The sequence below is a fragment of the Lepisma saccharinum genome, chromosome 1 (genome assembly GCF_977018435.1).
Source record: "Lepisma saccharinum chromosome 1, izLepSacc3.1, whole genome shotgun sequence".
Taxonomy (NCBI): domain Eukaryota; kingdom Metazoa; phylum Arthropoda; class Insecta; order Zygentoma; family Lepismatidae; genus Lepisma; species Lepisma saccharinum.
The window spans coordinates 143,285,823-143,297,746 of NC_139229.1; the positions used below are offsets into that span (position 1 = coordinate 143,285,823).

At 38.5% G+C, this 11,924-nt stretch overlaps 1 protein-coding gene across 4 annotated transcripts in view; it reads left to right on the forward strand.

Moving 5' to 3' along the window:
- The window catches only part of Ak1 (Adenylate kinase 1), a 28,475-nt gene extending 16,933 nt beyond the window's left edge, over window positions 1–11,542 (forward strand). For 3 of the 4 annotated variants that reach the window (XM_083139709.1, XM_083139702.1, XM_083139723.1), the window contains exons 2-6: window positions 4,300–4,375; window positions 6,239–6,402; window positions 8,067–8,183; window positions 9,837–10,022; window positions 11,193–11,542. In XM_083139709.1, the coding sequence (XP_082995835.1) occupies window positions 4,300–4,375; window positions 6,239–6,402; window positions 8,067–8,183; window positions 9,837–10,022; window positions 11,193–11,258 (609 nt within the window). In that variant the 3' untranslated portion in view covers window positions 11,259–11,542. Of the gene's footprint in view, window positions 1–1,396; window positions 1,560–4,299; window positions 4,376–6,238; window positions 6,403–8,066; window positions 8,184–9,836; window positions 10,023–11,192 lie in introns of all 4 variants that reach the window. The other variant, XM_083139717.1, reaches the window with a different exon arrangement.
- Window positions 11,543–11,924: the final 382 nt, after the last annotated feature.

Consider the following 11,924-nt stretch of genomic DNA (forward strand, 5'->3'; position numbering starts at 1 on the left):
ATAGCGAGCGAAAGTGATTTATTTGTTGTTGTTGATTTGGTGTTTTAAGTCCACTTTATGCACAGTAAGGCTAATCTGGACTGGACCTACAGTTTAAAGTGGGATCCGAAGTACTATGTGCCACACCGGGAATCGAACCCGGGACCCTTTGATTACAAGGCGGCGACGCTACCACTGCGCCATCGGAAAGACCCTGATTTATTTGTGAGTGAACCCACTTGTGAAAGAGACAAAAATATCCAATCACCCCTCAAAATATGCATTATTACACTAATTATTGTAATTTTTCAGTGCTGACAGCGAAGGTAGTGTCTATGTAAAAGAAAAATGGGTTGCCGGTAAAAAAATAGCGGTAGAGACTAATACTTGTGTTTTAGACAACATTTCCTGTGGTTACTTCATTTCTTGACTGAAATAAAAACTCATTGCGTCATTATGTTCATTCTTGTTCCGTTCGGACGTACGAACTGAACTACACATATACCTACATAACACGAAGCAGATAAATTGAGTTTTTTCTGCGTTTCTAAGTCCACTTGATTCACACATAGGCTACTCAGGACTGCACCTACAGTTTAAAATGCGATACGAACTCAAATTGAAAAAGTGAAGTGTGAGTTCTTCCTTTTCTTCTAAATCAATGTAATACTCAACTACTATGGACATGGACGCCCTGGAATTTTTTTTATTATTTTGACTTGCTTTATTTTACTTCGCTTTTTGTGCCACTTTTGGCTAATTTGCGAAGATGGAGATGAGTGATGACATGATGAAATTGATGAATGGACACTCACAAACATCCACGCCCAGGCCGGGATTTGAACCCGGGACCCCTACCGCCTTGGAAATGTCCACCTAAAAAGTATATATTTCACACATAATTTCATTTCAGCCACAGGAATTTTATGTTAATTGTTAAAAGAGTGTTGAAGGAATATGATAATTTCAGTCTGAAGTGGTGTTTTTTGAGGGGGCATCACTATTGTGGGGAAAAATATGCCTCCTTTGTCCCCCCTGGAAAAAAATTACCTTGCTTGCCCCCCCTCCTGCAAAAATCCTGAGGACGTCTATGACTATGGGGTTAAATAATGTGTACTAAATTATTGATATTCAAACAATTTGGAAGTTATCTGCCGAGAAAAGCTCTAAAGCGATTCGTGGTCAGAACATATTACACTTTCAACAGCTTAACGGAACGGATCAAGCTGCAGATTCGTACATGGCCTTACTAGAGAAAATATTCGTAGTAACCTTGATAGAACTTGATTTATATTGCAGTAGTACTGTAGCATTGTGTGCATGTATCATTGTGGACGAAATGCTTTGCTTCTTGTAGTAGTTTTGCTTTGCAAAACCAAACAAACCTCATGTTTTACCTAACCTCTTTCCTTTCTAGTTCCTCTCGCTTGAAGTGTTGCAGGAGAGCCGTTCAAAGCCTGAGAAGTTGCATGCTCATTACTGTCAATGTGTTACTGTGACGTGTCGGCGCATGATAATGACTCGTTTGTTTGCGTAGGATGGTTTGAAGACAAATGGGTGGTTGCTGTGGCAAGAAGAAGGTAAGGCCTTTGGAGTACAGCAGTGTTGCCAATCGTAGATACATTTTCCTAAGCGCAGAGATATTTTTACTATGTTGGACGGATTTTCTGATAATCTGAATTAACACTTCGTGCGCCCAAAATATTTTGGCAATACTATTTTTAATTGGAACTTGGATAATTCGAAGTATAAGGTAATTGGAACTATTCCCATTGAAATTTCTATTGAAGCCAATGTAAAAAAAAAATCACATGTAATTCGATTTATCCAACCTTTTATTTGGATTATTCCAAGCAGCTATCCAGAGACATGTGCGTTTCATTGTGTTTTGAGAGGTAGAGAATAGTTCTTTCATATACATACAGGGAAGCGCTAATAGAGATTGATCTTTTTTCATATTTCCACACAATCTTTTATCTTCGCTAACGATCGCTGGCAAGAAGTTTTTAAACCCGTGTCTCGGTCGGATTCAGTTTAGCAACTTGGCCCTCTTCCCAAGACAGCCTTTTTTAACGCTTGGCAAGACTCTTCCCCATCTACTTCCGACGATTCCCTCACAACTGACCCCATGCATCCACTCTCGTATGACACATGCTACAAAGCCTGTTCTTATATTCACATGCGCTGTTCTATAATGTGGAATTCAGCATTAAATCTCTGACCTTTTTTTATCGCGCTAGGTCGTCAGTAAGATATTAAGAAAAGTGAAAAATTAAATCAGGTCCTTAATTGATGTGCGTGACCACGACACTGACTTGTTTGGTTTAGCTAAAGAACCTACACATTTGAAATTATATGTGCAAAATAACAGTGGACTAACATATTAAGAGAATTATTATAATGATTCATAATTAGGATCTATTTGACTAATAAAAACTACAAGAGAATCATCAGATGATTGAAAAGTAAGCATGAAAAATAACAACAAAATGGTGGATAATTTATAAAAAATCGCATCTGTCTAATTGTTAGCAATATTATCGATGTGCCAATTAATTTGCGCCTTATTTAAAAAGTTTTGATTGCTGAATTTCTTATTTCTCTTCCTTCCTTCCTCTCCAAGAGTTATGGACGCAAACCTGGTATTTTCGATTTTATTATTTTACGCCAGATCCCTGCGCTAGCTAGCTTGATACTGTTTCGTACGCTACCATTTGCATGGAGGCTTAACACGCGCATGCGCAATGGGCTGAAAAACATTTTTTTGGAAAAGTTTAGTTTGCAATGTCAGAGGAACATGCGCAGAAGGACGAAAAGCTGTTAGTGGGAGGAACCTTTTATTTGACATCAGACTTGCACTGATGCTACTCATAAAATAGGCCAAGGAATGGTAGGAAAATCAGTCGTGCACAGCAACGCCAACACGCTCAGCAAATAAAGAACACATTTTTGGGTGGCACAACTACCGCTGCATGTCTGCGTACGCATTGGCAGACATTTCCTGTTGGGAAACAAACTGAATGGAATAATTAAATATGTTAAATGCCTGTTTCAGACTTGACGATAATTTCCCGTCCTTTGTCAAGCCGCATTCGTTATTTCCGACGAAATGCAATTTCCTCAATATATAGGTCAGTCGATGTCAGTACCTTCAAGGTAGCTTCTCCCCTTTGAAATCTGACAGTAATATATCCGGATAACTCTTCCTTGACAAGTAGGAGTTTTATTTTGATCTCTCTAGAATCCGCTCAGGATGTTTCGTTTGGAACAACTGCATAGATATTTCACAAAGTGGAATATGACCACAGACGTCTGTGATATAACCGTGAAGAGAGATGGGTATAGGCCTATGTGCTGTTGCTTCTTTGTACATTTTCTTATCTTCCCAAGTACCCAGCATTTATTTCTTACCTAAGGTTCCCACGAAAAACATGAAAAACAGTCATTGCCTAATATGAGCAAGCCGGCTTCCGTGGCGGAGTGGTTTGCACAGCGCGCTACGACGTTAGGGAGTTCGAATCCCTGGCTGGGTATGGGTGTTCTTTGTGAGTGTCCCTTCATTATTTTCATCACTCATCCTCATCTTCGCCACTAGCAAAATATGGCAGGAAAGCGAAGTAAAATAAACCAAATCAATCAATCAACCTAATATGAACATGTTATGTCAGGAATAATCAATATCCACAAGTCTAGAAATACAAATACAAGCCATTGATTTCCAATTGCTCCTGCCTGGAACCTTAGTACCAGGAGCCACTGTTGGCTGCTTGGGGTCTTTCCCTTTCAGAGGGGGTTGGAAAGGGTGTGGTGGTCATATCTGGAAGTTATTTCATCCATGTTTATCCACGATAAACGTTTCCAAGGAATAAGTATCTGAAAAACACTGAATAGAAGTCCTTGGGAAGGTTCATCGGAGAGAAAGGTAGGGAGGGACCCAGAAACAAGACCGAGATCACAGTTTCAAAAATCAAAACGAAAACTAAAGAGATGAATGTAAAATCGCGACGAAACATAGACTTACTGTCCGTAAATTAGATGAAAATTTCGTCTAAATCACAATTATACTTTCCTATGAGACTTACTCAGACATATCAAATGGGTGTGATTGTCTAATTATTCATAAACACTTGATATGTCTTGTGCAAAAACTTACGTTTCTTTCAATAAGTACTTCTTAAAAAAAGAAAAAAGAATCTAACTATGATTTTGAAGCTAGTGAAGAGAATGAGACTTTCCCGTCGAGACCGAGACGAGACGAGACTTCGCCAGATACCTTACCTACACCCGAACAAAGCCATCTAACTTGTTTCCTTCTTGCAGGTAAGCCTCGAAGGCAGGAAGTCATATGACCTAACCCCTCTGAAGGAAGCCAAACTACCCGTCATTTGGGTCCTCGGTAAGTACTGAAGCTGCTGGTTACACTGTATTTTATCGTAGCGGGCTATGATTTTTCTTATGTTAAACTCGGTAAAGAGAAGTGACGAATTGTTTTCTGATTTCCATTTATAAAGATTGAACATTTGTTAATTTGAATATTGGGTTAAAAAAAGTTTGTGTTACACAGCGTTTACATTAATTTTTTTAAAAAAATCAATTATTTGTAAATAATAATAATCAGGTACATTTATCCACACACGAAAAGTGCATTTTTTTTCATTTCCTGTTCATACCCGTATCCAGCAATGTAAGACACCAGAAACAAATTGCCTACATATTGATATGTTTTACTTTGCTTCTCTTTCTGCCACTTTTAGCTAATTGCAAAGATGAGCAGGGGCGGATTAAGACGAAATTGGGCCTGATGCTGAATTTTTAACGTAAAATTGATAGCATTAACTTGAAATCTTCGGTGAACAATAAACACAACGACGTTATAGTTACGTCACAGCGCAAAGAATAATAGTAACTGTATAATAAGTAACGCTGTGTCTAGGCGTTCGAAATTGGGGCTCCAAATTTCATTCTAAGATTTATTTTCAGGTTAATATAGTAAAAGAAAACTGTTCAGCTTTCTTAAAATTCTCGTCTGTTTTCATCTGGACCTATTTCAGGAATGGGCCTAATGCTGCAGCATCAATAGCACCCACCTTAATCCGTCACTGAAGATGAGGATGAATGGTGGTAAGATGAAATGAATGAAAAGACACACAGATGGACAGAACGCAACAAAAGCCCCACGGTGGATTATACGTACTAGCTGTGAGTCCAGACGCCAGAGCCTCGTTTGTCTGTATTCCGAACTTACACCCCTCCTATATATATATGTGTGTGTGTGTGTGTGCTCACTTGTAAACACTATAGCCTACACACGTACATACACGAAGCAAATAACGTTCAGGTGTTTTAATTTCATTCCCACCTATCGATTTTAAATTTAACATAAATACGTACATTATTGTTGAAACGGTATTTTATACACTTGTATTTAATTTATTTAACGTCATCTTACTAACTCTTCGGGTGAATCGCGACGATGAGAATCGAACACGAAATATTCAGAGGCGAGTTCGTACGTCATACACTTGGCTTGGAGTGATATTTGTTTATTGAGAAAATTGAAAAATTTCAGAAACAGCTCAAGTGGCCATTTAACACTGAAATTGCCAACAATGAAGAAAGCAATCAGCCACTTATTTATTTACATGTTTAACAAAGGATTCCAAGTACAGCTGTAGCCATTTTACATTGGAATATATAACAGAACAGCAGGAAAGAACAACAATAAAGCAACAAACATAAACAAAATTTACATGCGATAAAGAGCCTTACACATTTTTACAGCCTTTTGAAACGTGTCTGATTTTCAAAATTGTCTATTTGGCTTGCTAAATTATTGTATTAGCTGGGTAGTCTGTAGAACAGGGGACGCTGGCTGAGAAGCGAAACGTTGAGTGCTTCTTGTTGCGCGAGATGGCACTCGAAACTAAATTTCCTGAAGAAAGTGGTCACTTCTGATGGTACCATTAACTATTTTATGCAGGAATCCATGCAGGAGTTTGGATGTTCAACATTTTCAGAAGAATGGGCTCTTGCATGTGTTTAGTGGATGAAATTCGGAGACGAACAATGGCCAGGAAGAAATTTAGAAAGGAACTTAGTATATCTAAATTTGAGGGGCATGCCATAGACCAGATGGGAGAACGGTATTCAATTTTAGGTGAAACGAAAGATTTGTAAAGATTAACACTAAACTGCTCGTTCTTTCCTTCACTGGAATGGCCTGATGCTTTCTGAAAGACCCTTTCGCCTCATGTTTCAGGTGGGCCTGGCTCAGGCAAGGGCACTCAGTGCGCAAGGATCGTGGAGAAGTATGGCTTCACGCATCTGTCCAGTGGCGATCTCCTCAGGGACGAGGTGGCGTCGGGGTCCGAGCGAGGGAAGCAGCTCAACGCCATGATGGAGAAGGGAGAGCTAGTTCCCCTGGTAAGTTCACAATACAACAGATCCGTAGCTAGAATTGATCTCACGGCGGCGGTCATTTGCTACCAGCAAAAAGTGGGATGTTTTAGCTAGAGCACAAGCATTTTCCAGAAATTTCATGGTAGAAAGCGGATACTTGTTCTGATTCACTATGTAATATTTTACAAGCGGTGACGTTGTAAAGACTTCTCGTTCGTATCATGAGACCCAATGGCGTTTAAGAAAAGAAACTAATACTTTGAAGTACAGTTACCGACAATAAAAATGAGACACCTAGACCCTGAAATACTATCTTCCCTGCAAGGCGTTATGTGTGTTGCCTAACTCTACGGCGATAAAAGGATTTTAATAGCAAATTTTCAATGGCAACATCTACCACCGCCGTAGAGTTAGGCAACACACAAAAGCGTGTATTTCAGGATCTAGGTATCCCATTTTTATTTTCGGTGACTGTGCATATTGAATTGTAACAAAAATTGTAATATTATATTATTGTGACTTTTCATTCACTTAACTATGTTTGGCCTCCACGATGGCGCAGTGGTAGCGTTGTCACCTTGCAATCAACAAGGTGTCCCGGATTCGATACCCGGTGGAGGCACAAGTGGTTCGGATCCCACTTTAAACTGTAGGTCCAGTCCCAATTAGCCTTACTGTGCATAAAGTGGACTTAAAACACCAAATAAATCAATCAATCACTTAACTATGTTTACATCTACAATGCCTTTTGTAAAATAATTTAGAAGACAATAAACAATAAGCACTTACATAAGGTGAATATTTACAAAAAATAAGGTACGTAAAAGGAAAAAATACAAAAATAGAAGTCTATGCTATACGCACGCACGCGCGCGCGAGCACACACATTTCTAACGATCATTTGCAAATTAGAATATCGTATTAATTCAGTGTTTTCAACCTTTAAGCGAATAAATTTCTGGCCGGAGCCAGCCTTCACTAAAGGACAAACTGTTTCTACCTAGTATACAGGTACGTAGAATGTTTCACTTGCGTCTCAAAAATAGATATTATTTGTGCTTTACGTTTGGTTAGGCACACGCACGTACCCATAAAAGACACACGTTAATTTATTTGAGTATTGAATTCTTACTAAATTGTTATTAGTTTCTCATTTTATTACTTAACTCACTGCCCAGCAACACTTCAACACTCATTTGTACTGAATACTTAGATATTTATTCAATAATTAGTACAGTAATTATGCATAAAATTCTATAGTTCTGCACATCTAGTAATATTGATCTTCGAATGAGAAAGTATTATTATTAGCCTGCAACAAAATTTCTGTGTTTCGTGAGTGATCAACAATTGTAAACATTATGTTCTTGGAACAGTATTTTTTTGGTTGTTTATTTTCAGTTTTCAGTGAAGTGCTCTTATTTTCTTTCCTTAATTTTCCTAATGCATGGATTTCACTTTTCACACACAAAACTTAGTACAACACCCTGCCCTTCGATATGTGACGTCACAAAGAAACAGAAAGTGCGGTTATGCTAAGACAACCAAGTATCCCCACTATCCCAACCTACCCAAGAAATATAGATTTGCCCGATAGATCAGTTGTGTTTCATTTTTATACATGGATGGATGCTGTTGCCTTTGTGTGTTGCGACTATGTAATTGACAGTTCATTCTTCTTTTCACAGGATGTAGTTTTGGACCTGCTGAAGGAGGCCATGTTGTCGAAGCTGTCAACATCTAAAGGATTTCTCATAGACGGTTACCCCAGGGAAGTTAACCAAGGAGTACGATTTGAGCAAGAGGTATTATCCTAGTTTTCAGTGTTACTATGGGAACTCCATGAAAGAGATGGTCTCTTAGATTTTCCTTTGTCAATATGCTCAACAGTTCAATAGGAAGTTCCGTACTTAAAGTATACCTGAGTTTGAGTTTTGTGGTCCACTTTATGCACAGATAGGCTAATCGGAAGTGGACTTACAGTTTAAAGTGGGACCCGAACCACTGTGCAATGTGCCTCCACCGGGTATCGCCCGGAACCTCTTGATGGCGACTTTACCACTACACCATTGGGGTGAACCTTAAATTATACCTATCTGATACAACTGATTAGCGTGTAGGTAATTTTGTAAGATAATGAGTTTCCTCCCTTCCCATCGTCTTCTTTATTCCAGTATTTCCTTCTCTCTTTTCCGGATGTCTTATTTAAAATATAAATATTTTATGGTTGCAAGAGAAGTTTCCAAACAATAGAATATTATCTTTATTATAGTGCTTGTACGATGCTCATGGGACTGTAGACAGTTCCATAAAAGTACGAAATGTATAATGAGTGACGAGGTATTGGGTCAACTTAGCTAAAAGTGGAAAAATAAATTGAGATTTGATGTGTAGATTTTCAGAAATAGATTCATTAAATATTGTTCATTCTCACAACAGAGGGTATAATAATATTTGTATATTTATACAACGAGCTTGTAGCGGAGTAGTTGGCATAATGTACCAAATCCTTGTTCGAAATCTGAGTACTCTATGGGTGTCATTGCATTTGTTGGCCCATCATAGTCCATCGCCGCCATGATTAATCTATAGTTGTTGAAAAATGATATAAGATATTAAAAATGACCTGGCTTACAAGCAGAGTTGAATCCAGCCACTTTCATCCAGAGGCAGTGCCGGCGATTAGGGGGGCGAGGGGATGCAGTTGACCCCCCACTTTTGCCCACCGCACTGTGCTAAACCTAATCTACAAAGGGAAATATACTGTCTTCCCCCATGTCCCCCAGTTTTGGCACCTTGCCCCCCTGTTTTGGAACCCAATCGCCGCTACTGTCCAAAGGAGACATCAAACGTCACGGGGGAAATGTCATAGGCATCAAATTGTAATACCAATGCAACAATTGTAATATTTTTAAATCGCCCCTTACTTCTAATATGAAATCAAATTAAATTAAGTACTTTTAAGAATGAAACATTCTGAGTTCCTCGTCCTCATCAGCAGTTGACACCTTCACAGAAGCTTGAAGGGTATCCTGATCCATCATATTTCTTAATTTAGCAGTTATCAAAACGGACGACAATTTAAATTCGTTCATTATTTTGACTTTCAATTACAAAGAGGACTGAATCAGAAAAAACAAAAAATACGTTCTATGTTAAATTAAAGTGAATTAAAATAGTCAAAGTGAACATGGTTGCCAAGTCTCTTAGCTATTGTCCGAATGCTCTGCCAGGTTATTGAAATTTTCGGCCACCCCCTGAATTCATCACCGCTTACAAGTTCTCGAATTGGTAAATGCATAGAAAAAACTTTCTTGCTTAATCCCGTTTCATGTGACGAATAACTTCAAAAATTGCTTTATTTGTCGATTGTCGCCTCAATTCGACTGTGAAGGTATACAATAGCTCATTAAAAAAGACGAAAGCCGCTAGTCTTAGATGGACAATCTGTCTTGCAGATCTGTGACTGCACGCTCATCCTGTACTTCGAGGTGAGCGACGAGACGATGAGACAGAGACTTCTTGACAGGGGCAAGACCTCCGGACGAGTGGACGACAACGAGGAGACCATCAAGAACCGGCTGCAGACCTTCCACGACCACAGCAAACCCGTCATAGAGAACTACGCCACCAAATGCAAAACGGTAAGCAATGAAACCTACGTCCCTTTTAAATAAGAGCTCATCCTATTGCTAAGAAAAAACAATAGTTTAAGTAAGATGAAGATTGTTGCAAGGAATTGTGTGTTGTATGCAGATGCAAAGTTTCACCAAACGAGGTCTTACGAATACCCAGGCTTAGTGTACTACAACACTCGCCTTTGGGGATCATTCGGAATTGGCATTACTCATCAGTAGTGTTGCCCACGGGACGAGACGGGACAGGCTTTTAAAAATTCGAGACGAGACGAGATTGACCATGTGTCATAAGACAAACGAATATTTTCGAGACGAGACAGGCCAAAGTCTCGTCTCGTGGGCAACACTACTCATCAGCACCATCTTTGGCTGTCCAACAACACCAAGATTAGATACCACAAATACTCGAAGAGTTGTATTACACAAACTGTGGTGTTTTAGAGAGTGCGATCACATTTTTTGTCCATACAAAATCGCAGGAATAACCTGAATTTTATGTTGTAGTCTATTTCGTTTTTCTTCTTTTCTTTTCGAATTTCACTACATTTTGCACTTAAAAGGGAAACACTGCCCAAAAATCTTACAAACACAGTTCATGTTTCAGTAACATTCTTACAAGAATACACGTAAGTATATGCCTACACAAAAGAAACACACACAAACATTGGTCACAAAGTAGGATTAAGTTCAAAGACTTATTTTTTTTAATTTTTAAATATCTGCATAGGTTGATTCCTTGATTTGTTTTATTTTTCTTCGCTTTCCTGCCATTTTTGGCTAATAGCAAAGATGAAGGTAAGTAATATTATGATGGAAGTGATGAATAGACACTCGGAAAGAATATCCATGAGCAAGCCGGGATTGGCCCCCGATGGAGTTCGGGACAGTTCAGCGTAAGTTAAAAATACGGCCCTTTGCGCGCCGGGTGACCCTTCGCTATCATGTTGCAAGAGACTCTGAGTCGGCTATGCTGTTTCCAGGAAACACGACGGGAAGGTGGTCTATTTATCGTTTCCCATGCTTCTTCTTTTTTTTTCTTTTCTTACTTTCACTTTTTAAAGAAAAATCTTTGCATTTTCTACAAGTTTAAAGTCCTGGAGGATTCAAAGCAAAATATTTTTTCCTAAACGAATTTCTCTATACGAACATTCTAAAATTGCTTTTTTTATGTTCCAGATCAGCGCAGAGGGCGCAGTAGACGAAGTATTTCAGGTCGTCCAACAACACCTGAATTCCCTTTAGTGCATTTAACAGGATGTCCGAGGTGCCATAGTAACATGTAGTATGTTATATTATATTTTACACATATCCTCACTAAAAGATAAATGTACTCATGGTACAATACACGTCACAATTCTTCTGTGACTTCCAATTGTTATCCAAGTTGTTTGTCGTTATTTTATTCCCAGTGGTGAGTTTATGTACACCTCGCAAACCTTGTACATAAAAAATCTGTGTTCAATGTATATAATTTTACATTCATCTTTATGTACAAATTGTTGCAATAAACAGGTTTTGTTACTGTTCTTTTCACTAACTTATTATTGTTCAAGTGTTATTTTTCCTTGTGCCAGGGTTTTTATGAAAGGCAAACGAAAATGGAGGAGCAACTGTTTGTATTATATTATTATTTTCACAATGGTCACTCGATGAAAAATGAATTAGTGAAATGGATTAGAGAAAATTTCAAGGATCCATTACACGAAGTCAGGAGTCTGGTGTAATGTATTGTGGAATATAAGGGGGGGGTGTTCAAATTTTTTTATTAGATTTGAAATGATTACCTTTTTCAAGTATGTGAATAAGGAGCGGTAAGTGATTATACATCAATAATAAAAAGAAAGCACTCCAAGTTTCAAGTTTTATCTCTGGATTTATGTAGAGAAAGGGGGGGGGGGGATGTCGATT